The following is a 25,833-nucleotide window of genomic DNA, read 5'->3' as shown; positions in this document are numbered from 1 at the left end:
GGCGGCCGTTGCACCGCGAGACGCCGGATCTGCGACGCTATGGCCGTGGGAACGTATTGTCCACACCCCGACAACATCAACCGAGATAAATACCAATATTACACCTATGCCTATTGTTATTTTAATTTTATAATTGTCCTTTCCGGTAACAGCAGCAGCAGTTATCAACGTATAGGGCTTGGATCCTAACAATAATAATAATTCGTTTCATCAATAGCTTTGCGGTTGTGATAACAATGTTCAATGTTGTCGATAGATTATTGTATTTTGGCGTAGCGTTTGCCGTTTTACTTAATTGTCAACACTAATTAAAACGTTGCATTATTGTTGGTCACAATTGTTTTTGCGTTTTGGTCAGTTAACTTATCCGTAGATTACTGTAAGTCGTGCGCTGGCCGCCGGGCGAGTTAAGGTTAGATTTTTGTTGAAAATACAATATCGACGGTAACGCGACACCATCAAATGGCCAGATACGATATTCGTGGGATTTGTTAGCCGTATGGATTACCACATTCTTGTTGTCATAATACTTGATCGTTAACTGATAGATTGCTAAAAAAAATAAGCTACACGATGTCGAGATCTCTCGTACCCAGTCAACAGAAATTAGCCGAAAAGCTCAGTCTGATCAATGACCGTGGAGTGGGCATGCTAACCAGAATATACAACATTAAAAAAGTATGATCAACCGAACTGTTTCTTTTCACCTAGTTTTTAATTGCTTTGGGAGTAATGATGAAAGTATTGCGACCAATATTATGTAAATTGGGTATATTTAAGTATTCAAATCAGGTTTAAGAAAGAAAAAAAACAATTAAAAAAGAATGTTGCTCTTCGAGCACTTGCGATATTATCATATAGAATAAATTGCAATGATAAATTATAGTGAGATTCTTACAGTCATCTTGCCCTCACTCCTTGCTCTCCTTAAAGACATTTCAAAACAATATTAAAATTTAAACATTGATTACAGTAATAGTAATATGATGTATATGTATATATAAATATAAATGTTATTTTATATAGGCTTGCGGTGATGCTAAATCTAAACCTGCATTTTTATCAGACAAAACGTTGGAATCGGCAATCAAATACATAATCAGAAGATTTCCAAACATTGATATTAAAGGAGTAAGTAAATTGTAGAATATATTAAATATTTATTTACAATTACTATTATAATTAAAAATTCTGATAATTTTATTTTACTCTGTTTATTAGCTACAAGCAATAACACCTATACGCAATGAAATTATCAAGTCATTGTCATTATATTACTATACATTTGTCGATCTGCTCGATTTTAAAGACAATGTATGTGAACTTTTGACTACTATGGATGCTTGCCAAGTCAATCTCGATATTGTAAGCTAAATTATTTTCTAAATTTAGTTATTTTTAAATTTCTAACTCTTTGTGAATAATTTTTAAAAAAATTACATATTATATCATGTATATGAAAATAATCATGTTTTTATTTTTATTTTTTTAGACAATTAATTATGAGCTAACATGCGCCTACTTGGATTTAGTTACAACATACGTAACACTCATGATACTATTATCAAGAGTAGAAGACAGAAAAGCTGTTCTTGGATTATTTAACGCTGCTCACGAAATGGTTCACAACCAAAGGTATTTTTATTTTTAGCTAAAAAAAAACAACATTTAGTTTTTATTGAATTTTAAAATAATTATATTACAATATAGTGATCTCAGTTTTCCACGTCTGGGCCAAATGATCGTCGACTATGATCCTCCTTTAAAAAAGCTCACAGAAGAATTCATTCCTCATACAAAACTACTATATTCAGCTTTGAGATCTTTGTGGCCGATTTATATCAATAGAAATTTATCAGCAGATAAATGGAGGTATGGTTTATATACAAGAAAAGAAAAATCTTAACATTTTTATTTTAAAATGTTAACAACTTCTTTTTTTAGATCTGATCAAAAGTTAAGTTTGGTGAGCAACCCAGGCTTTTTATTAAAACCTTCTCAAACAGAAACCATTTCTTGCGAGTATTTATCGTTAGAGACAATGGAAAAATGGATTATTTGTAAGCATTAATATTCTTACACAATATGTAGTCATATGTTTAAAATATTTTTTATTTCAGTTGGCTTTTTATTATGTCATCAAGCTCTTAGTCAAGAACAAGCAAATAAATTATGGTTAAGTGCTTTAGAATCAAATTGGGTTATAGCATTGTTTCGAGATGAGACAATATTTATTCACTCATTTATTCAAACATTTTTTGAAACTATCAAAGGGTATAGCAAACGAGTGTCAGAAATAAAAGATGCATACAGTCATGCTACACAAAAAGCGTAAATATTTTGGTGTTAAATAAATACATTTTGTTATTTATCACTGCAACTTACATTTGTTTAAATACAATTTTAGTGTGTACAGACATCGAGAAAGAAGAAAGTATTTGAGAACAGCTTTAAAAGAGTTAGGTCTCATTCTTACCGATCAACCTGGCCTACTTGGGCCAAAAGTAAATATAATACAATGTTATGCAAGGTCACTTATTAAAAAAAAAAACAAATTCTCTAGGTACTGCTAATATTTATTGGACTAAGCTTCGCTAGAGATGAAATTTGTTGGCTATTACGACATAGTGACAATCCACCACTTCAAAAAAACAAAGGGAAATCATCAGAAGATCTTGTTGATAGGCAACTTCCAGAGTTGTTATTTCACATGGAAGAATTAAGAAGTACTAATGCAAAATATAACTTTTAAATATGTAAAATTCAATAACTATTATTAAAAAAAAACATTTTTAGTGCTTGTGCGAAAATATAGCCAAGTTGTTCAACGATACTACGTGCAATATTTAACTGGATTTGATGTGGTTCAATTGAATCAAACACTACAGAGTATGCCTGGTTTTCCTGAAGATGAAAGTGTTATTTTGTCGTCATTGATCAACATGGTTTCCAATCTTTCCGTCAAACAAGGTAGATGTGTTGTACATAATTATATTTATTATATACCAATGTATTAATAGTATAATATTATATATTTTTTAAAACGTTTAGTTGAGGATAATGAGCTTTTCGATTTCCGAGCTTTACGTTTGGACTGGTTCCGTTTTCAAGCGTACACTAGTGTCAGTAAAGCTCCGGTCTCATTGCTGGAACACAGAGAGTTGGCATCATTATTAGATACAATTTTCTTTCATACAAAAATGGTCGACTATTTAGATGAAATGATGGTGGAAACATCAGATTTATCAATATTTTGGTAATTTGTTTTATACATAATATATTATGTTGATATTCATTTAAATTTTTTAAATAAACTATTCACATGGTTAACCTTCTGCTAAATATGCGAGGTAGAAAAAAAGAGAAAAAATAGTTCTAAAACATATCTTGTTGGTAGATTAAATACCTACATAGAATAATTAATTTAAAACTATTCAACAATTTCAAGTTATCATACAGTTATTTATAGTTATTTACATAGAGTTGTCTTGTAAACAATAATACTATAATTAATTGTGGCATTATTATTATAATAAAAGAATAATAAATTATAAAAATAACTATAATGATTATATATTTTAAAATATGACAGCTCGTTCGATTATCATCTTAGTATAGATCTTTGAATTTGTGTAACAATAAATCATTCCTTTAGTATGTTTATTTTAAATAAATTATTTTTATTCTTAATATGTTTTAAGCTTATAATTTAGAAATACTGATGTTATAAACTTTTGAATTAAGTTACCTACTTATGCAACTCATATTGACACGACACACTGATTCCCTGCCAAAAATGATTCAAATGACTCTTTGACCTACCTATAATGTTGAGATAAAAAAAAAATTATTTTTAATAAAATTAGGTTTAGTATTAATACAAAAAGACTTGTGTGATCTCGGTTTGACTTATGTGTGTATGTATAATTGCGTTTAGATCCTGTAACGCACATTTTTCAATTTATTATTCGTTGTGACTAAATTAAGTAAACTGTCTTATTAATGATAATCATTTTTTTTGTTATCTGTTATAAAGTTTCTACAATAAAATGTTTGAAGACCAATTTCATATGTGTTTGGAATTCCCAGCACAAAACAGATACATCATCGCTTTCCCATTAGTTTGCAATCACTTTCAGAGTTGCACACATGAACTTTGTCCAGAAGAGGTAATATAAAGAGATTTTAATAAAAAATACATATAGTGCTTATACAATAACGTTATTTAGAGACATCATATTCGTGAAAGAAGTTTATCAGTCGTTAATATGTTTTTGGATGAAATGGCGAAAGAAGCAAAAAATATCATCACTACAATATGTGATGAACAATGTAATATGAGTGATAAGGTAACTGCTTGCATCTGAAAAATATTTGTTTATTCGGATTAAAATTAATTTCTTGTGTAGTTACTTCCCAAACATTGTGCTCTACTAATATCGCAAGTGGTAAACAGAAAAAAGAAAGACAAAAACAAGAAAAATGGATCTAGCGAAATTGAAAAACCTGGTATTGAGAGTTTCCGAAAAACTCGTGAAGAACTTACAACGTCAGTATAACTTTACCATTAGTTTTTATTTACAATTTTAATCTTGTAAATTACCGTTAATTATTGTTGACCCATAATATTGAAAAATAATAGCCAACAACAATAATAAAATATAGCCAGTATATTAGGGTCGAGGGTGTATACTGGGAATGTAACTTATCAGTGTGGGGAGGTCACAAACCTATGGGAATTTATCACTTTCAAATAAAACGCTTTTTGATACTAAGCATATTTTTATCAAAATATTATACTAATACTATGTCTCAAGAATATTCCATATACATTTGGAACTAGTTTAAAAAAAAACTTATAGCGCGTAGTAATTTTAAGTTAAAAAATTTGTATATTTTTGGGGTGTTTTTCTTGATTTTGAAGGGAAAGAGGTTAACTTTTAAAACGATTGGCCTTTCAAGTAATTTTTAATGATGATTTGTGATCTATAGAGTGCCACATAAAAAAATAGGTTTCATTTTTTAGAAGAATTCATGGGTCTACAAAAAAAACAATACTTTCTCCTGTAGGCATTGAAGCTATAATTATATAATTTAATGATTTATGTTAAATTTTCATTTAGAATGGACAAATTACATATGGCTCTCACCGAATTGTGTTATGCCCTCAACTATTGTTCTACAATAAATGTATGGGAGTACACATTTGCTCCTAGAGAATATCTACATCAACATTTGGAGAATAGATTTTCTAGGGCTCTCGTGGGTATGGTCATGTTTAATGCTGACACTGGTGAAATTGCTAAGCCATCAGAACTCTTAGCTAGTGTAAGGGCGTACATGAACGTTTTACAGACAATTGAAAACTATGGTAATAATATCCATTATTTATAGTTATATAAAGAAGTAATATTTAATAAAATGTGTTTATATTGTATACTGTTTTTAAAAACCTATTTAAATACACATAGATCCACCATAATATAATACGAGTTAAGTATTTACCATTTTTGAACTTAATATAAAATATATAACAAAAAAAAATTCTCATCAAAGCCATTTTTCGATGAATGGTTGAAGCTGATCAAATTTTAAATACAGTTTACGTTTGTTAGATTTGATTATTTAACATTTTTATTAAATAACTTACTATTCAATTAATTATGTCATAATGATTTGTTATTTATTATTCAATCAAACAATTTATTAATTATTTGATAGTACCTAAATTTTTTATTTATAATTATTTTAAATACCTTTTTAAATATTTTCTATAAATAATAAATAAGCATATTATCTGTTAATGGTCAAGTAACCAATAATTTTATGTTTAAAAAAAATGTATTCATCAATTACATTTTTGCCCAACATTGTTTAAAAACCAAAAGTAATAATAAAAATTAATAATCTATGATTCAGAGCTTAATATTTAGTGACAAATAATCGATTAGTAATTACAGTACTGTCTAATGTATTTTAAATGGATTATCTGTATATTTTATTATAAAATAATAAAAGTGTAAAAAAAGTTGTGGGAGCAGATCTATCTGCGTCATGTACCCTTGTAACTATGCCACTAATATACAATTAAATATATTAATTATTATATATTAGTTTAATTATATTTATAAGGCTAGGTAATCTAAAAATGTATAGTAGTTATAAAGAAAACTAATAATTAAAACATATAATAATATCTTGAATCACAATTTTTAAATTTTTTTACAGTGCATATTGACATAACAAGAGTTTTTAATAACGCATTGTTACAACAAACTCAACAGCTAGATAGTCATGGAGAAAAAACTGTCGCATCGTCGTACACTCAGTGGTATGTGATAATCATAGTTCATTACGATGTCCGTATGTAACAAGTGTTTATGTTTATTTTGTTTATTATATTTAAAAGGTATTCTGAGGTGTTATTAAGACGAGTGAGTGCTGGTAACATATGTTATTCAATGAACCAAAGAGCATTTGTAAGCCTGACAGCAGAAGGTGCTATTCCGTTCAATGCTGAGGAATTCTCAGATATAAATGAATTACGTGGATTGGCTGAGCTCGTTGGACCATACGGTATGAAGTTGCTAAACGAAACATTAATGTGGCATATCGCTAGTCAAGTTCAAGAATTGAAGGTATGATTGTATAATATATATTTTATGTATTCTTGCTTCAAACAATGAATTTCTGTATACATTTTATATAGTAACGATAGACTGGATTTATTAGTTCAGATTTTGATAATACTGGTAATGCATTTTATTAGGTAGTAATTAATTTTACAGAAATTTACGTTTTAAAATCTACATTTTTTCGTAATCAATTTTTAGGTTGGATGAAATCTTATCACTCAAATAATTATTTCTTAAGTTAGTTAATTTATTATAATATAGTTAATGATAATTTTGGGTCAGTCAAAACTTTGCTTATCTCTGCTTTGACAAGAAGGTGAGGGAATAAGGTGATAAATGTGTATGATATGGGGTGTGGAAGGTTAGTGATTAGGTTAAGGTGGTTATTAATGTATTGATGATTTAATGCCATTAATTCAAGTAAAGAATATATATATATATTATATCACTTATATTATGTATTGTTTTATATATTTTTGGTTGCTTATGCTGTAATATATATTTTAATAACTAATTTTTATTGTATTCATCGACTAAAATTTCTTCTGCGTAGTATATATTTTTTTCTTAGTATATAAATCTATTTTAAACCGACTCAAATTTTGTTATATTTAAAAGCATTAATACAAGTACAAATAGGTGGATGGAATGAATTTAGCATATAATTAAAACAATTTTGTCACCCTTTGAGTAAATTATTAGTTGGTGGAATATTACTCATCACGTTCAATAACAATTCAAGACACTTATAGGAACGTTCTTCTTAACCTACGATAGGGTCGACCAATCCATGTGTCTTTAAAATAGTTAATTAAACTTGGTAACGTTATGTCATTTTTTCAGTAAAATTTTAATTTGTATAAATATTAAAAATCTCTCCCCTCCTTCCAACAATTGAAGGTAATGAATTAGATGAATGAGCCACTTGCAATAATAAAATAGGTCAACCCTAATTACTTGTTGCAATGTTTTTCCGCAGTTATTTTACCATTACTTTTTGACATGCATCCAATAGGTATTGAAATGAATAAATAAATAACTTTTTATTTTATTTTTTAGAAATTGGTAGCAAGCAATAAAGAAGTATTGTTAGCCCTACGGACCAATTTTGATAAACCAGAAATTATGAAAGAACAATTTAAGAAACTTCAGCGTAAGCGTATTAAGACTCTTCAGGCACGTTATTATTAAAAATAAGCATTATTCATTTTTTTTCTTAGATGTCGATAATGTGCTTCAAAGAATGACGATTGTCGGAGTCATTTTGAGTTTCCGACAGCTATCTCAATCGGCTCTCGTTGATGTTCTAGAAGAGAGAGTGCCGTTTTTGCTGAGTTCTATATTGGATTATCGTATGAATTTGCCAGGAGGTGATACAATGGTATGTTGCAAAACAAATCGCAGTGTTTTAATTTTTATATTTTTTACCTCGTTTGTACATTTAATTTGTTAAGGTGGTTAGTGAAATGGCGTCAGCAGCTGGACTTGCTTGTAAAGTTGACCCTGCTTTGGCCAATGCACTAAAAAATCAAAAGATGAGTAAGTCGCCTACTTTGATTTATAATTTTAAGTGTTACAAGATTTAAAAAAATTACTTTTCATTCTATAGGTGATGAAGATGAACACTTATTGGCGTGTCTATTAATGGTTTTCGTAGCCGTCTCTATACCAAAACTAGCGCGGTCAGAAAATTCTTTCTATCGAGCATCTTTAGAAGGTCATGCAAACAATATACACTGTATAGCATTGGCCGTGAACAATATATTTGGTGCTCTATTTACTATTTGTGAACAAGGAGACATTGAAGATCGTATGAAAGAATTTTTAGCGGCAAGTCTAAAATCTTAGTATGACATATTATAGTTATTAACGGTTAATCGATTTTACAGTTGGCTTCGTCTAGTTTGCTACGTCTCGGACAAGAAGTTGACAGGGAGGTAACAAAAAATCGGGAATCCGTTTATTTATTACTGGACCAGGTAAGAAATGTTGCCACAAACTAATACAAGAATAAAAAATATCACCAATTCAAAATTTAGTTAGTTTTAACAACAAATGTTGATGAAAATGATTAATAGTTAAATATTCTGATAGCACTGTGTTTGAACTTTCAAATAAAGAAAAGTCTATTAAACCCATTTAAAAGTTATGCCTTTAGGACTGATATAAAAAATTTTACATAGAAAAAAGCTTTTATTTAGCAGTTAGCCGACTGATGCCAATTGAGCTATCAGACAAACTATTAATCTTAACAATATTTGTAGTTCGTGTAATAAATAATGTAAATTTTGGCTTGGGCACGTTTTCAATCCCTGCATAAAAATAAATTTTTATTCTGAAATATATTAATGTATTTTTCAGATTGTCCAAGAATCGCCTTTCCTCACGATGGATTTGTTAGAGTCTTGTTTTCCATACGCACTAATAAGGAATGCATTTCATGCCGTGTATAAAATAGAACATTCCCAAGTGTAAATCATTATTTTAAGTATATATATATATATATTTTAAATTTAGTCATATCACTCAATGACTGTTAATTATTGGCCATAACTATTATTTTCATAATTTATTTATACTTTCTATTAAGTCGTAAAATATATATAGACTTGCGTGTTAAGTTTATGTCAAAACTGTGTTTTATGTCAAAATAAGGTTGCATTTGTTTTCAAATAATCAAACAAAAATTATTTTAAAAAAAAAATATTGAAATACCAAATTTTAACAAAAATATTACATTTTACAGAACAAGTTAATTATAATCATTTATTGTTTCTGATATCTCGTTTTCTTCAAATTAATTATTTTCTATACAGATTAGATATTAAATTTTAAATATAGAATTTTTTTTAAATATTTGTGACGGTCAATTTTTATTGTGTTTGTTTTATATGTTAATACAAACTTGAAACTACTAACAATATCAATCCTATTAATGTTTATATATTTATTTATTATTTTCTAAATTATTTATTTTAATATAAAATGTGTATAGAATATTGATAATCAATTAATTATATTGAAATTAATAGTTAAGTCACTTTATAATAAAATATAATTTATGACATTTATACAAATAATAATAAAAACTTTTAATTCATAGTACATTTGTAAACAAGGTGATATTGTTCTAAAGAATATTGGAGTATTAATTATTGCAGTTCAATTTGTTTGTGGTTCTTAGGTTAAGAATACAAAAAACGAGTCTTATAATTAAATTATTTTTAAATTTAATCATATAAAACATATACTATATCGATTTAAAAACAAAAAGAACATTCTGTAGATGTGGTAATGTCTAAAAATACTCTGAATTGTTTACTTTATTCATAATAGGTTCATTTAAAAAAAATGTTTTCAGATTAGAACAAATGTTTACTGGTTTAGTTATAAATTCTATAATACAACGCTAATTATAAATATTATTACTGTATTTTTAAATTTGCCGGTACTATTCAGGTAAAGGATTTTTTCTAGTAAACGGAAATTCTTCTCGGCTATGATATGGTTCATATGGATCGTCTGGGTAATATCTCCTCTTCTTCCAATACTTTGTTGTCATTTTATCCAAAAGTGTACTCTGTTTAGCGTTACAAAATACATGTTGCCTCAATCTCCTTTTTCTAGCGGCAGGTTTTTTCCACAATTTTTTGCTACGGCCACACTTTGTTCGAATCCATATGCCCCTAGATGGCAATAGTTATTAATACTTTTATTATGTTCTTCATATTGATTATAACATATTATTATATTGTTATTTCAGAAATTCAAATAAATTGCGCTATAGTTTTTTTTTCAGCTTTAGTACAATACTAACTTTATATCAAACATTCAAAGGTAAAAATAACTCTATTTACACTTCTTATGTAACAGGAATTTATAATCAAATAATATATACATAATTTTTTATTCAACAAATTTTAACTTGAAAACTATTTAAAATGTTTTAAATTAATAAAAAAGATTCTTAAAACAAAAAATGACACATGAAATTCCCTTTTTTGTTGTACCTTGATAAAACTATTTTCTATGAAGTTATCAAAGTTATCAGTTTCAATGGGCAGTAAGTTGATAAAAACTAAATTTTTGTCGTAAAATATCAAGAGAGTAAATTTGTTGTCATATTAAGCTCTAAGGATCATTTGTTAAATTTCAAAAATTAATTAGTAGCTAGAATTTTTCTAATAAAAAATTTAAATTTTACATGTTAATCGAATGCAAAAAAAATTCACTAGTTCTTAAAGTTAAGTTAGATATATGAAAATATAAGGATTTCTTGTTTAAATGGGCTATACTATCGATTGGTAGGGTGAGAACAACAATTTTTTTTTTTTTGACAATTTTGGATATTATACTAAATGGGTTATAACTCTTCAGTATAAATGTATATAAATAATATATAATGTACATCAATATAAATGTATTCGTAAAAATTATAATGCCTAGCAATCATAATTACCATGCTAAACGGTAAAATCGATCAACTACCGTCTTCACAGTTTTTCTTTTGCCTTTTTTCAAAGAAAACTTTGTCAAGCCTCGATTCGGTTGAACATTGAAATTGCTGCTATGACATATAATACATAAATTTGTTAATATGGCTGTTTTAAAACAAATAATCTAAATATAAACTAACAGAAATTATTAAAATTAAGAATTTATATGAGTGAATATACATTCTTCGTTATTTTAATTTTAGTAAAATGTATTCAACAATTTATTAAAACGTCGTAATGAAAATCCTAGTAATACTATTAAATATATACTCAATGCTAATATCTAGTAGGAGTGTTAGAACTCACGAATTAGTTAAAATAATAAATAATATTTATTATAGATAAATGTTATGTACATTTTTACATTGAAACAGTACTTATTTGTAATTATTTATACTTAATTGTTTTTAGATCTTGCCATTATAAATAATCTTAATTTCACAGCTCTTTCAAGATTATCTGACTAAACTTTATCTGTGTCACCTCAGCGAGATTTATATAATAACTTAATTATTAAATCCACATTGAGTGCTTAAAATACTATTTTTTTTTTCAACTTTTTGTAAGTGTTATTAAACAGAACTCATGGAGGCGACTCAAATAAAGTTCTTAACTTTCAGATGATAAAAGTATCTTTCCTATCAAACAATTTTTGTTAGAGCTGTACCAAGAAAGCCAACTCATGTCTTTATACCATATAGTAAAAATGACTCCTACAGTAGTAATAAAAACAATATAAAGTTTCATGGGTAAAATAATTGTTTATTATGATTAGACAAAACAACCAAAGCTACATGATGAGATTAAAAAAAAGTACTACATTTTTTAGGGGATAATGTCCATTCAAACAAAACAACTATCTAGCTAAAACAATAATTTTTTCCTTTTGATAAAAACTATTACTCTTTTTTAAGCTTTGATATGTTCTAGAAAAAAATTAAGCTACAGATATATAATATAGTTGTGAGTTTTAGTCTTAGTTGATGGCATTATTTCTTTCTAAATGTTGAAGTGTAGTTTTTTGAAGTGAAGAGGCTTTTAATATTATATTATCTTAGTCAATTGCTGTTTTTTTTTATTGTACCTATTATATGTAGCTCATAATTTAACTGTATTATTGTAAAGAGGGGTAAATTTTTAATGTTTTATCAATTTTTAAATGTAGCCAAATGAAATTTTTTTTTAAATTTCAGAATGCATTAATACACTATCACTTTAATAAGTCTCCTATTAAATCAAGAATTAGAATTTTTTAAGGAAAGAGGGAAGGGATTTTGAACTTGTACGTGCGTTTTTCAACTGAATTATTAGAATTACTTATTTTCGGCTATAGTTAAATACATTTTCCTCTTAAAACTTTATCAGGGGTCTATATTAGACCTCTTGAACTAATTATTCTGTACAATTTTTCTATTGCTACATCCGTATTGAAGTTACAATATTATTGATGTTATACTATATCACTAATTAACAGTTAAATAACATTATACTTACAGCACATTTGATGGAACAATACATGTATTCCGATTTAAAATCTCATTTGTAGTGTTTACCCTGGATGACATAAATGTTGAATAAAATCTACAAGTATCGAGATTTTGTTGTACAGTTTTACTTAACACATTGTTTATGATCGCCGGCCTGGACAGTACATTTTCAGCGCTTAACCGAAATAATCGGGTACTTGCTGAAAACAATGTTTTAGACAATCTTAAAATTTAAAAAGCCCTATTTTGAACAGAAGAACCATTTATAAATATTACCTGAAAACAATGATCCACATGCTTGTTTCAACATATTTAAACAAACGTAAAACAACCCAAGTGAATAATGTAATTTTCTGTCGCACGCCGTGCTAAAAATTTATATATTCTGTTATCAATTATCATAGCTGCTGTAGGAAATCCGTTATCATTTTCAGTCTTGAAAAAGAGTTGGGGGCAGTTCTTCCAAAAAATGATAACAGGCGATAAGAAATAAATGTAACATAACCTTTAAAATATCTGTAGTGCCAACAGCGATTTTACCAAAAACCCGCCAAGAGAAATTAAAAATATTCTGTAAAAAAATAATAATTACTTTATTAAAATTTCCCACAAATTATTTAAACTACTATTCAAAATAAAACATTATTATTATTTGTACCTAAATTATTTGACGATTTCGGAATTTGGCCATCAAGTATAAATTAGTTTTACTACATCTTACATATTATGTATTTTGTAGGTAGTTAAATTTGTAGTTAAGAATAAAGGTACGAGCTTATGAGCTTTGTATTCAATCTTGTCTTTTAGAAGATATATTATTAACAAAATCTGGTACCTAAAAGATATATTAGAGCAAGGAAAACGGAACATATGTCACATATGTGACACTTGTAGTTTTAAGTTACATAACTAACTAGAATATAACACTTATTTAATTTTCAAGTTTCCACAAAAATCAATATAGTATACATTAAAACTATATAATCCAAAATGAACCTATTTCCAGATAAAGACAATTCGTTATAGAAGGATATAAGAATACATTTTCGTTAGGTTTTTTGGTAACGCTGTCGATTTTTCTGGTTGTGTGCCAAAGTAAGACATAAAAAGTCAACTAATTCTAAACTAAAAAACTAATTTTTGTAGTGAACGTGTTAAAAAACGTACAAACTTTATATTCTACTCTCCATCTTCTTTATTAATCAATAAATAATTTTACCAGTATGTTTGTTTAGTTATCAAGATTAGGGTTGCCATTTGTTCTGATTTAGTTAGAACACTATCGGCTTTCAGCACAACGTGCCGGTATAATTTAAATCTTGGCTTGGATGTAAAAAAGTACTGGTTACTATTTTTAAGTCTATTTTTATTGTAACTATTAAATAATTATTAAAATAATATGTTCATTGTGTATTGGACTGTTTTTTTTTCTTACCCTTATAAATGATACACAATACTGTTATTATACTGTTAATACTATTTATTAGCACAGACCGTATAGTGTATACAATACATTAAAACACATTTTTGTGTTTTTTAGTTTGTTTAAATTAAAACAAATTTGGAGGGGGGGGGGAAAGGAATAATAGGATTATCAATTGTCATGGTCCGGGTTATAATTTAAAATCAATGGCAACTCTAGACTAGATGAACTGATTTAATTTGTGGGCAATGGGGTGTTTTTTTTTACACAACTAAAAATTGTAAAATTTAAACGGCAAATAAACAAGTAACAAATGTTGTACTACATTTGGTGTTTAGAAATCTATTCTTGCCAGTTAAAATACTTTTGGACTATTAAACCGTAAAGCTGATTTGATCTTAATTAACAACGGTATTTTTACTATGATTGTTTCAAACGTGTATACCTATTACTGTTGTATTAAATTCATAGTATACCACTATAAAGATGATAAAACTATAACTTATATTATCATGGATTTAACATAAATGTGAAAAGCGATTTTTCAATTATTTATGTGATTTGGAGGAAAAAGCAAGTAATCAACAGACATTATGTTTGTTCAATCATTATGTTTAAATATTTTGTTACACCAGTTGATGTAGTCACCAGTTTGAGTGTAGTTAAATTTCAATACAAAGTTTAGATAATATAATGTGTAACACTAATTTGGGATTAGTGTGAAATGTACTGAATACCTATATTAAATACAGTAAATTGTAGCGGATAAAGAATCTTACCTTGCAACTAGTGTAGCGAAAATTTTTTTTTTTATTATAAGTAGTTGGTCAATTTCGTTTTGTTTGCAACCGGTCTGTGGATTATAAAAATGTCTACTAATCCGGGAACTATAATAGTATAATATAAATGTGGCGGATGCATGGCTGCAGGTGCCACAGCTCACGCCACCTTGCTGTCACCATCGATGTGCTATTATCGGAAACATCTATGGAAATTTAAACACCAATGACATCGGTGATGCTTTTATTTTACCTTCAAGCTACATCGGCAGTCCACGGATCATACAGGAGTACAATACACAAGATGCGATGACTTACATCAACGTCATTACGGTCGTCCAGATTTGTTTATTATAAATATAACATTTACAATAATAATTAATATGTAATCCGTATTGGAAGGAAATACAATCTTCGGTAAAACTGTATTAAATTTAATTTTCTTACACTTATGAAAGAATTATGATCTACTAATTATTATTATTATACGAATATTCGATCGGAATCTCCAATTTCTTTGCAAGAAAATGTTGATGAATTCATTGGTAGTCAATGTGCTGATAGTCTATCTTATTAGAGCAACGTATTTTCAGTTAAACACACCTAAGATCACATCGTAATTTTTGTTACGTTAATAACAAATCGGACATTGTCTCCTTGTGATGTTTTTAATTTTGACTTTAAGACTTATTTTGACTGGCTTTAAGAGTTTTTTGATAACGTGAATTTTACTAGAAACCTCCCCCCCCCGCCCCTTATTTAGGCTTATGCCAAACTCTCACAGATAAACCTAAATGTTTGCACAGAAAATATATAAATAGCACCTAGTTTCTTAATTCTGTTTCAATTAACAAAAAAACTCTTATTTATTTTGTTATGTAATAAATTAAGTGATGTACACTTTGTTTCATTTTCCCTAAATCTTCCCCAAAAATTAACTCTTCTCGGTTAAATAAAATAAAAATTATTTCTTTAAAATTAAAAACTTATACATAAAATATTTCAGTTATTTAGTATGAATGTTAATTAAATTTTATTGCATCGTCTAGTTGACCGGCATGTAATAGGTTCACATAAAAGCGTTGTTTTGGATAAGTAGAAATGTACTGGTATGACTACCTATCAATTACTTTGTTAAAAACAAACATATTATAATCAAGAACTGGGTAACACAGATTGAAGAACATACTTTAGTTTTATAACTATACTAAATGACCATATAACAATAGTTGCAAAAACAAAGTTTTAAATCTTGTATTATAAAATTATTTTAAACTGCGAAGTATCATAAATAATATTATTTAAAAAAAACGGTATAATTTGATAAAACTCAAATTAATTTGTTGTAATTAATAAAAAAATTCATCAGCTAAAAACAACACAATCCTTTGTTATAAATCAAATACAATTTTTCTTATCAAAATAACATGTAATTTTTAAGTGTACATCAATTTCTTTAGTATAGTGAGTATTTAATTGAGTAAATAGTTTATATTTTTTTATAATAAATGTGTTTTTTAATTTTTCATATAAAACTAATATCTTACTACTATTGCTTGTTAATGATAAGTGATACTGAAATTATAGATTACTTAAAGTTTTTATCTTCCAGTTATCTAATACATTTTATTTAAATAAAAATTTTAAGAGTTAAATTAAAAATGCAATTAAATGTTTTTGGAGAAATTAATTTGATTTGCTTTTTTTTTAAGCTTATAGATTTTTTCTTACTGGCAGCATCTATATTACAATGCAAAGTTCCAAACTGATTTTTTTTTTCAAGATTCATGTGTCACACCTATGTCGTTGACAAATAACATTTTATTCTTTGAGATATTATAGGATCAAACCCTTAACATTTTAAAAGTACAGAACCATCGTACGTACTATATTTACAATTTATAAAATTCAATAGATTATAAAAAAAGCAACGATAATTAATTTCAAATTTTCAAATAATAAGTGAAGTTAACCAATAATACAAGTCACTGAGTTTTGTAAGAAGTACATTTAATATCTCTTGAAAATTCACTAAGATATTACTTTTGCGATTATGTTTTTGTGTCAATATTTTCTAAATCGCTGAACCGATTTCTTCATGCAGCAACTCTATAGATCATAAACCATACCTGAGAGGTACTTCATTGGGCTAAGAGATTTAAAAAGTTCACCCTTTCTCCGTTAAAATGAACACAAAAAATGAATATATTTTTAAACTAAAAATTACGGCTCAATTTAACTTTTTTTAAAATAGTCAAATAATAATTTAATTAATAAAAGAATAATATTTAAAGAGATTATATATTACGTATATATTATACATATATATACGTATTATTAATGTACATTGAAAAACCATAAAAATATCAAAAGCTCTTTCCTCCAGAAGGGATGGGCATTTTTTCATTATTTAGCCTTTCTTAAGTGTAGTTTTAGGGCTTTAGGTCTGCAAATTGTCAGAAGGTAGATCTAGAGTGGGGCTATAACGCGTAAAATTTATTTCAAATATATGTAGTTAAACTTTTGATTTAGGAAATAACCAGGAAAAAATGGGAAATAACACTATAATCGTAGGCGGTCAATGTCTATATATTGTTTGTGAATCAACAGGTATCTGACAAATGTTTTCACTATATTGTTGATTACTATGTATTATGTGGGTAAAAACGAGAATAAGTGATAAGTGCGAAAAAAAAAGGCCAGACTACCGGCTACCGAGACATTTTTTTATCAACTATAAGAATCCAACGGGAGACATAATATCATATTAACAAAATAAAAAACCACCGCAAGGTAGATTACTGTGTATACGGCACAATGATCGTATATGGTGTATTAATAAAATACAACTGTCGGATTATCGTGATACACCCTATATATATATAAAAAATCAGTCTTTTTTAAAAACAGTGTGACGATGATAGATAGTATATGGCAACGGCGAATATTTTTCACTTTTTAGGGTACAAAGCTATTGGGTGTGGCCTAAATATCCCCGGGCTTGGTCGGCGCAGGGATTTTGACCAGGAACCTGGGGATCAATAAATGGGAAAACGCTGTCAGCGCGGCGGCTGCAGCTCCCCTTCCGGCCTTACCGACCCTTGTTGTATTGTATTGTGTGCCAGCCCCAAACGTTGGTTCTTCAGTAAGCAAATGCTCAAAGCCTCGGCCTGCTGTCTAAAATACACCGTTTCGGCACAGTAATTCGGATTTTATTCGGTAAATTCAGTAAAATAAAATAAATTTAAAAGAAACTCCAATCGAGTAGTGTTTTTCTACGCGTTTTAATTACAACGGTGCATACAATGTTGGACCCCGAGCTTAATAAATTCGTGCAAACCGTGAAAACGCTAACGCAAAATAGTAAGTATATATTAAACGGGTTGGTTATTACTTATTTATATGCAACGAAACGTATCAAAGATTTCCATTTGAATATTTTTTTATGCCTATCATTATTAATATGTTATTGTCTCATAAAATAAAATACTTACTAAACGTGGTAAAGTTTATTGTTATTAATTAAATGTTAATACTATTAAATTACCATAATTATTTTCTCACTAACTTAGTAGTATTTCACGCTTGGATTCTCATAAATGGCACATATATTTACTTCTAGTTTTAATAATTAGGGATGGGCTTGCGATACAATTATATCGATAATATCAATATCGATACTATCGTAAAGTTGCAAATATAAGAATATATCGATATATTTGGCCCACCCTTAGTTTTAACGCGTGATATCCAAACTAAATTTATTAGTTACATCAAAAAGTTACATTAAACACATTTTTAAAAATATTTTTCTCCCTCTTTTATATTTTTTTTATAAGAAATAAAACAATTCATGCAGAAATGGGTTGACAAACAGTAATTACTACTGTTTTTTAAGTAAATAGAAAATAAATCAATTTGTCACAATTTTGTTTTGGTATGTACTTATTTCGTTTATCAAATATTATATTTTTGTTCTTTTATTCTAGTTCTTAAAATATAATGTATCGTGTACCTATCCTATGTTTAAATGATTTTATTCAATAAATATTCTATGAAAATAGTTGATTATATGACATGAGTAGAACGCTCCATCAATTTCAACTTGTGATTACAATGTTAAATGAATAAAGAAAAAGTCAATACGATCTGGTTAAAATTATGAACAATAAAAATAAGGGCGTGAGGAACAAAGCCTCCCTCGTTAAAGTGTAAAATGTAGTATAATATAATTAAGTGCAGTTGGTTTCCCAAATCCTTTGTTAATTTACTGAGAACTGAAAAAACAAACAAATTTTACCTGACCGTTTTACATTGGTAACAAATTACAATTATACTGCATCAACTTTATTCGTCTTTAATTGTGTTGTATCTATAAAATAAATTCCATCGAGAGCTGAATGCAAATAAAAATGAAATTGTAAAAATATAAATAACATATTGTGTTTATTATAATTGTTTCTTAGCTGGCAATGGTCGAGAACTAATGGTTTATCTTGATGAACAAAAGTACCTCCTCGAGAGCTTCGTGTCCCGCATGGATGGCGTATTAGCAGCTTTCGACATAAACGAACATCCGCTTGCAATTCTGATGGTTTTAAATGTTGACGCTTCGACTCAGCCAACTAGTGTACCAGTTGACTTGCACTTCGTGACAGTTGCATCACGAATAAATCATTTTGTTTCTGTTGTCAGAGCTGATGTATTTCATTCCTGCTCCAAAACATGTAAGTATTTTTAGCGCTGTCAAAGTTGTTAGTCAAAACTAATTTGTTTTTTTTTTTAGTGGCCAGCGTAGTGCAAGCTCTGTTAAGAAATCTACACAAAGTGAAAAAAACAATGATGATGATACCTACTATTCAACGCGCCATTGATAAACTGCAGACAAAACCTCACCAATTGACTCATTTCCATTACTTGCTATGTGAAGCATGCATAATGTCTTATAATCTTAAGGCTTCGCTGAAAGTCTTAGATCAGGAAGTTTATTTTTTAAACTCCGATGAAGTAAGTCGCCTGGTTTTGGGAACGGAAATCGCTAGTTATTAAGGGGCAAAGGATAGGCAAGATATATGACAAAAAATCTAATAGCTATTTAAAGTACGCTTACTAATTTTTACTTGAAAAATTACTAAATATTTCTTGTTATAGAACTTTTAAAATTGTTTTTCTTTAAGTTATGGCAAAAGTATGATACAATGAAGTAATTTTCTAGCGTATCATTTATAATTGGATGGATTAATTTTTTTATTGTTCCTAAGACCTAAAAAAAACTTGTCAATTTTTTTTCCATTTCAACCTTTAGTATTAACATTGTTCGAAAATGATGAGTAGACAGTGCCGTAACAAGGGGTAGGCGAGAAGGGCAGTCGACCAAGATTACCCCTTTTTGGAAGGGAGCAGAGTCAAAGTCACACATTTCTTTTTTTTTTTAAATTTATAAATACATTTTTTTTTTAATGTATATTATATAGGTATTATATCTAAATAATATATTTAGATATGTAAAACGGAAATATACAAAAGATATTTTATTAGAGGAAGCCGAGATTGTTAATTGAATAAATACTAATTCGGAAAGTTATATCAGAAGACAAACTCAATTAAAGGAGGATACAAAAACATGAAAAGTTGATGATGGTTCTTCAGTGATAGAAGAAGACAAAGTATTGAAAAAATGGTAATAGTATTTTGGATTGTTGCTTAATGGCGAAAACCCAGTTGAGACATTTGCATGGACGCCAACAGAACCTGATGACATAGACAGTCCACCCCCAAGCAAAGAGAAAATATTACAACAAAAGGCTAAAAAACCATTAAAGTCCTGGGAAGGACGGAATTCAGAGTGCACTGAGAAAAGTTGAAGAACTGGCACAAGGATATTCGAGAGGAGAGTGCTAAAGAATAGATATGGCCCAAGCTTTGATATTTAAACCAACAAATGGAGAAAACTGCATAATTATGAACTCCAAATGCATTTTCAAAAGCCTGATATAGTTGAAGAGATCACAAAAAAAAGACTAATGTGGGCGCATGGCATAAGCAAGGATCCTTAGTTAGACAGGTATTAGAAGAAGATCCTATAGGCAGGCCAAGATAAAGATGGGAAGACTGTGTGAAGAAGGACATCAAAACGTTACGATAACGGTGGTTGTGACTTCCAGATACTTTCTGCGTTCACTGACAACATTTATTTAAATATAATTCACTATTATAAATTGGATTGAACTCAGATACGTTAAATAAAAGAAAAGTGTTATAATATCATGTCGATTACTTATATATTTTAGAATTTTCCGTTTTATACTATATCAATTCAATTATTTTTGTTTACCTAAAAAAAGAAGAAGTATTTTTTTGCCAAGGAAGGTAAAATTTTTTGTTACGACACTGTGTACAACCTGTGGGAATGTATTTTGTTTGTTAATGTGTTCTGTATATTAATATTATGTTTTTTTTGTCCTACAGCCTAAAATTATATTTGAACCGAAATACTATTTGAACTACTACTTTTCGGGCGGCCTCATATACACAGCGATGAAAAACTTTGACAGAGCAATTACTTTTTTCGAAATTGTTTTCATGACAACATTTCCTGTAATTTCGCCAATCACGATTGATTCCTATAAGAAATTCATTTTACTTGTCCTCATACACTTTGGATCGGTACCAACAAACTGTAACTTTGATCCCACAATCCTCGATGAATTGTATGGACCAACGTGTCAACCGTACTTAGATTTGGTACCACTTTATCAAAGTGGAAATTTAAGAGCAGTCCACGCGACAATTGCTAAACACCAAGATATTTATGTAAGGTAAATTATCATATAATTACATTAACATCTGGTATCTATTTGGACTGTTTTGCTTAATATTTGAATGTTTATTATGGTTCACGATCAATTTTTTTTTTTGAAGGGATAAAAATTTTGGATTGGTGAAACAACTTGTGAAATCTTTGAACCAGGCCAACTTGCTACGACTGGCCAACTTGTTCTCGACCATGACCCTAGCCGAATTGGCCGAACAACTCAACGTTAAAACGGCAGAAGATGCGGTAAACTATCTCTTGACAATGGTAAATTTGAGATCGTCCACCCATACTGCTGTAGTTTTACGCTAAAGTATAATATAAAATTTTTTTTTTAGAGAAAATCAAACGTGCTACACTACAAAATCGATGGAAAAAAAGGTATCGCTACTTCCAACATCAACGTTGATTATAGTTATGAACACCCAGACGTTCTTATCGGTATCATAAAAGAAGTAAATATGGATAATAATTTATCGAACTGTCTACTACTATCTGTTCACTTGTCAATTTTATATTCAATATGTATATTTATTTTAGATTGAGCATAAAATCGAAGTATCTAAAATATTGCAATCAGCCGGAGAAAAATTCAAGACTTATATTCCGCAAGCGCCAATTGTACAATCCCAGGCTGGGCCTAGCGGTGTGCTATTTAACCAGCGACAATTACCGCCAAGGGCAAGCAACATTGATATTTTTGCGACATCATTGCTTTTGGAACGTGAACTGGGAATAATCGAAGAAATGTCTGATAGCGACTAACTTTGAATTCTTGTAAGTTAGTAAGAGTGTAAGTTAGTAAAATTGAAGTATAGCTTCATATAAATAACATTATTGATAACATTGTTTAACAATAAAACCATTTTAGAAATTAAGAGGTAAAACCAGCGGTGGTAAAAGTGTCTGTAGTCAGTAGTGTTGAATGATAATAATTCTAACCTGACTGTAAAAACACATTGAGAATAGAATTTTCGTTCTCTTGTAAAATTGTACATGTATAAGTCAATTGTACCCGTTTGATTACCACCGCTTTAAGTCATAAAAAACTTCTAGTCGCGTTTACGCAATTACTTATTATAAAAATACATAATGTTAAGTTTTATTTACACAATACATTTTTCTAACAATTAAATGTGTAGGAAACCTTAGCGTTACATAACTTAAATAACGATTTTTTTTTTAAATCAATTTTATTTAATGTAAAAATTAAATTCGTATTTAAAGTACTTTTATTTACTGTATCAAATAATATAGTTTTGTTAATAATATTTTATTTGACTACTTCATTAATAATCTGTTGTTTTCAGTTCAAATTTATTTAATTTATTTGATATTTAAATGTGTGCCAAAATGTATTTGAAATTATTATTTGGACATTTGTGTTAATAAAATTAATATTGTATTTAAATAATGCCTATGTCTTTACGCAATATGTAGCGATATTAATTTAATTTAAGCTATTTATATACAAAATCTGTTTTTTTTTTATAATTAAGTATACATAGGAGTGAAAATAAATATTAGTTAAATATATATATATCAAAGAAACAAATAATTTTTTCTGTTCATATAAGTTTATTTAACACTGGTTAGAATTTTTCTTTTCAAATTCATAATTATTGCTTAAATTTTGAGATGTATTACAATATCAGTAAATGCAACAGTTCTTTACAAGTTTCAAACAATTTTACAAATGAGTACTTAAAATGTAAACTTAACATGTAGTATGCAATCCATGATGTAAAATGATTTTTTTAAAGTAAATTAAACAATACGAAATTTAAACAATAAATAACAAAGCATAATTTATAAGTGTTATTAATTTTATGTACAATGTATTGTTATAAAAATGTCAAATCAAATAAGTAAAACATATGTTATCTGTATAAGGAGTTAATGTTTAAAAACTATAAAAACTGGCATAAAAGTTTAACTATAAATTGTATTATAATATATGAAAATAATAAAACACGTTTAATTTAGTATTAAAATTAAAGTTGAGAATAATTTTAATTTTGTTTTTTCATGATATAAAATCTAAAATAAGATTAACATGTTTATACTTCATTTAGTTAGGAAAACAGTTAAAACATTATATGAATACAAAATTTAATTTCAATTAGTAGTATTGTTAATTAGTATTAACATAGTAAAATAAATGTTGCTCTTATATATTTTAGCGTAAGTTTTTTATTATAAGTCATTAAAATTGTTTAAAATTTAAAACAGAATATACAAAGAATGTAAAATAAGATAATACTATTTATATTATAACATATAAAAGTTAATCAGTCATTATATAATATAACAAAACAAATAATAATATCTTTTTTGTGTAGTTTCAATAAACTTCATAGGAAGTCAACGACATATTTAATATAATAATCACCTTGTGATGTCAAATTATATGATAATTTGTTCAACACAAACACACACAACTCGTTTGAATCAAAGTAAAATGTATCAATATTTTGTACTAAACTATTAAATGAATCGTAGAAACGTGGAAATTTGTCGTGCTCTACATACTCAAACGGTCTCATGTATCTTCTGAAGTCGCAAGTAAATTTTAAAGCTGTTTTTTGGTCAACTTTATGAACGGCGTGAAAAACAGTTTCCTAAAATAATAATACATATAATGAAGTAATGCTATTATGTATTTATGTGTGTTAAAAAAATCAGTTATTCTGGTAAATCAATAAAATAGAAAATCATCATAAAGCAGTGGCTCTGCATATAATTTAAGGCTCAGTCTAATAACAAAAACATGAAATTCAAAAGAATCAGTAAACGTTTTCGTTCAATGAAAATGTAATATTATGTCCCATGAAGTGAATTTTATTTAATATTTAAAATTAGTTGTTGTTTAAATTTCAACTATCAACTAATGAAAACTATTACATAATGACCTAATGATGCTTGTAGAAAAATTGGTTTACCTACCTCGTAGTTTACATGAAGCAATTGTTTTCGTAGTAAGTATCGGCCGTATTGGTATGGGTTTTGTACTCTTTGTATGGATTTAATGTGAAAATGGCCATAGAAAAGTGATTCTATGTATTTGTATTCAGAATTGTTTTTGTTCAACGGGAACAGTATACAGTTGGTCGTGTACCTATCGATTGGCAAAAGTTCCCATTCGGCCGGTTGGTTATCGAGCACATCCTGAATTATGGACTCACCGCAATCGCCGTTAACATCCATTCCTAGACGATGAAAAACAAAAAACCATGTAATGCATATTATAATTGTTTCATTATCAGTAACGACACAACACAAATTAAGATTGGGTACCTGATTAATATTCGGTGTATTTTGTATAATAATAGATTGTTCTCAAGCCAACAGTGTAATATTTTTAACAGCTACACGCAGCACGAATTTGTATCGAACTTGAAACTTGTAAGTTGCAAGAGAAATTTTTAATAACGATTTTAATTTTCAGCCAACGACAAAAGAATATTATGTAGTACACCACAGAATACGTTGAATACAAGTCAACTGTCAATGTGCCATAGTAGGCAGTAGCCCATAATAAAACATGTGAATTCAAACGTACGGTTTGTTATCACTAAAGTCCGGATTTATATGTTTTTACATATTGTTACTGAGTATATGCAGTCTTATGAGGGTAAAAAATGTGGACGATTCATTCATCACAGAGTTCACAGGAAAAAGTTTTTTTTGCATATTTGAGAATATTTCATGGTTTAGGGAATATTTAGGTTATTTAGCATATTTTGGAATATTTTGCAAATTGTGAGAAAAACATAATAATTTATTTTAATTTTAAAATTATTATAATTAATATTTTCATAAAAAAATACACACAGTGATGGTACTATTAAGTCGCCGCGTCGTGCCGTGCTGTTTACCAAATATGGTGGCTAACCTGCAATACTGCATCGTTTTCATGCTGATAAGAACAACAAAAATTTACAAAATGACCAATAACCTGGTGAAAAGGGTAACATTATAAAAACCAAAGTGACTCAATTATGTGAAAAAAATAAAGGCTACCAAATGTTAGAAAAAGTTGGAAACATTTTATCTGGAAACAATGAAAATCTCCCAGAACATTTCACCCCTAGTGTAGTTGCTGATATGAAGTTTGCTCCTTTAACATCAGTTGATGTTGAACGTTCATTTAGCCTCTACAAACACATTTTAAGCGATAGAAGAACTAACATGAGCCC

At 28.2% G+C, this 25,833-nt stretch overlaps 3 protein-coding genes and 1 long non-coding RNA gene across 5 annotated transcripts; 2 read left to right on the top strand and 2 right to left on the bottom strand.

The window, feature by feature from the left end:
- Positions 1 to 82: 82 nt before the first annotated feature.
- LOC126844656 (membrane-associated protein Hem) lies at positions 83 to 9,362 on the top strand. Its single transcript, XM_050583002.1, has 23 exons — positions 83 to 678; positions 1,027 to 1,131; positions 1,222 to 1,365; positions 1,493 to 1,635; positions 1,711 to 1,872; positions 1,945 to 2,060; positions 2,121 to 2,331; positions 2,408 to 2,504; positions 2,564 to 2,726; positions 2,797 to 2,970; positions 3,052 to 3,256; positions 4,037 to 4,169; positions 4,230 to 4,349; positions 4,410 to 4,549; positions 5,124 to 5,371; positions 6,229 to 6,331; positions 6,410 to 6,638; positions 7,695 to 7,788; positions 7,856 to 8,016; positions 8,090 to 8,174; positions 8,245 to 8,465; positions 8,525 to 8,614; positions 8,997 to 9,362. Exons 1-23 carry the CDS (start codon positions 574 to 576, stop codon positions 9,108 to 9,110), a joined length of 3,363 nt encoding a protein of 1,120 aa, XP_050438959.1. The 5' UTR covers positions 83 to 573; the 3' UTR covers positions 9,111 to 9,362.
- A 627-nt stretch (positions 9,363 to 9,989) lies between these two features.
- LOC126844438 (39S ribosomal protein L35, mitochondrial) lies at positions 9,990 to 13,019 on the bottom strand. Of its 2 annotated transcripts, none has more exons than XM_050582634.1 (4): positions 12,895 to 13,019; positions 12,626 to 12,818; positions 11,095 to 11,202; positions 9,990 to 10,321 (listed from the first exon to the last, which is right to left on the bottom strand). In XM_050582634.1, exons 1-4 carry the CDS (start codon positions 12,926 to 12,928, stop codon positions 10,087 to 10,089), a joined length of 570 nt encoding a protein of 189 aa, XP_050438591.1. In that variant the 5' UTR covers positions 12,929 to 13,019; the 3' UTR covers positions 9,990 to 10,086. The 2 variants fall into 2 exon arrangements, with proteins under 2 accessions (XP_050438591.1, XP_050438592.1); XM_050582635.1 differs by having other exon boundaries at positions 11,095 to 11,199.
- A 5,574-nt stretch (positions 13,020 to 18,593) lies between these two features.
- Positions 18,594 to 22,968, top strand: LOC126844360 (COP9 signalosome complex subunit 3-like). Its single transcript, XM_050582500.1, has 7 exons — positions 18,594 to 18,757; positions 19,287 to 19,547; positions 19,607 to 19,827; positions 21,289 to 21,638; positions 21,742 to 21,901; positions 21,973 to 22,089; positions 22,175 to 22,968. The coding sequence occupies exons 2-7, from the start codon at positions 19,307 to 19,309 to the stop codon at positions 22,397 to 22,399; spliced, it is 1,314 nt and encodes a 437-aa protein (XP_050438457.1). The 5' UTR covers positions 18,594 to 18,757; positions 19,287 to 19,306; the 3' UTR covers positions 22,400 to 22,968.
- Positions 22,969 to 23,945: 977 nt separating this feature from the next.
- Positions 23,946 to 25,268, bottom strand: LOC126844645 (uncharacterized). Its single transcript, XR_007686620.1, has 3 exons — positions 24,932 to 25,268; positions 24,581 to 24,843; positions 23,946 to 24,255 (listed from the first exon to the last, which is right to left on the bottom strand). It is a non-coding gene; the product is annotated as an uncharacterized LOC126844645 (long non-coding RNA).
- Positions 25,269 to 25,833: the final 565 nt, after the last annotated feature.

Source organism: Adelges cooleyi, unplaced genomic scaffold (assembly GCF_023614345.1).
Source record: "Adelges cooleyi isolate 19-005CV unplaced genomic scaffold, UGA_ACOO_1.1 ACOO_flye_CR_arks_rails_tigmint_CR_PRNA_651, whole genome shotgun sequence".
In the NCBI taxonomy this organism is placed as follows: Eukaryota; Metazoa; Arthropoda; class Insecta; order Hemiptera; family Adelgidae; genus Adelges; species Adelges cooleyi.
Note: the sequence above shows the minus strand (reverse complement) of the source record. Positions and strands in the feature narration are given on the sequence as shown.

Coding starts and splice junctions, on each gene's coding strand:
- LOC126844656 (XM_050583002.1), top strand. CDS start 574: ATGTCGAGATCTCTCGTACCCAGTCAACAGAAATTAGCCGAAAAGCTC. Junction 2,727..2,796: donor TCACATGGAAGAATTAAGAA/GTACTAATGCAA, acceptor AAACATTTTTAG/TGCTTGTGCGAAAATATAGC. Junction 4,170..4,229: donor ATGAACTTTGTCCAGAAGAG/GTAATATAAAGA, acceptor AACGTTATTTAG/AGACATCATATTCGTGAAAG.
- LOC126844438 (XM_050582634.1), bottom strand. CDS start 12,928: ATGTTGAAACAAGCATGTGGATCATTGTTTTCAG. Junction 12,819..12,894: donor ATGTGGATCATTGTTTTCAG/GTAATATTTATA, acceptor CATTGTTTTCAG/CAAGTACCCGATTATTTCGG. Junction 10,322..11,094: donor CGATTTTACCGTTTAGCATG/GTAATTATGATT, acceptor ATTGCCATCTAG/GGGCATATGGATTCGAACAA.
- LOC126844360 (XM_050582500.1), top strand. CDS start 19,307: ATGGTTTATCTTGATGAACAAAAGTACCTCCTCGAGAGCTTCGTGTCC. Junction 21,639..21,741: donor CACCAAGATATTTATGTAAG/GTAAATTATCAT, acceptor TTTTTTTTGAAG/GGATAAAAATTTTGGATTGG. Junction 21,902..21,972: donor TAAACTATCTCTTGACAATG/GTAAATTTGAGA, acceptor TTTTTTTTTTAG/AGAAAATCAAACGTGCTACA.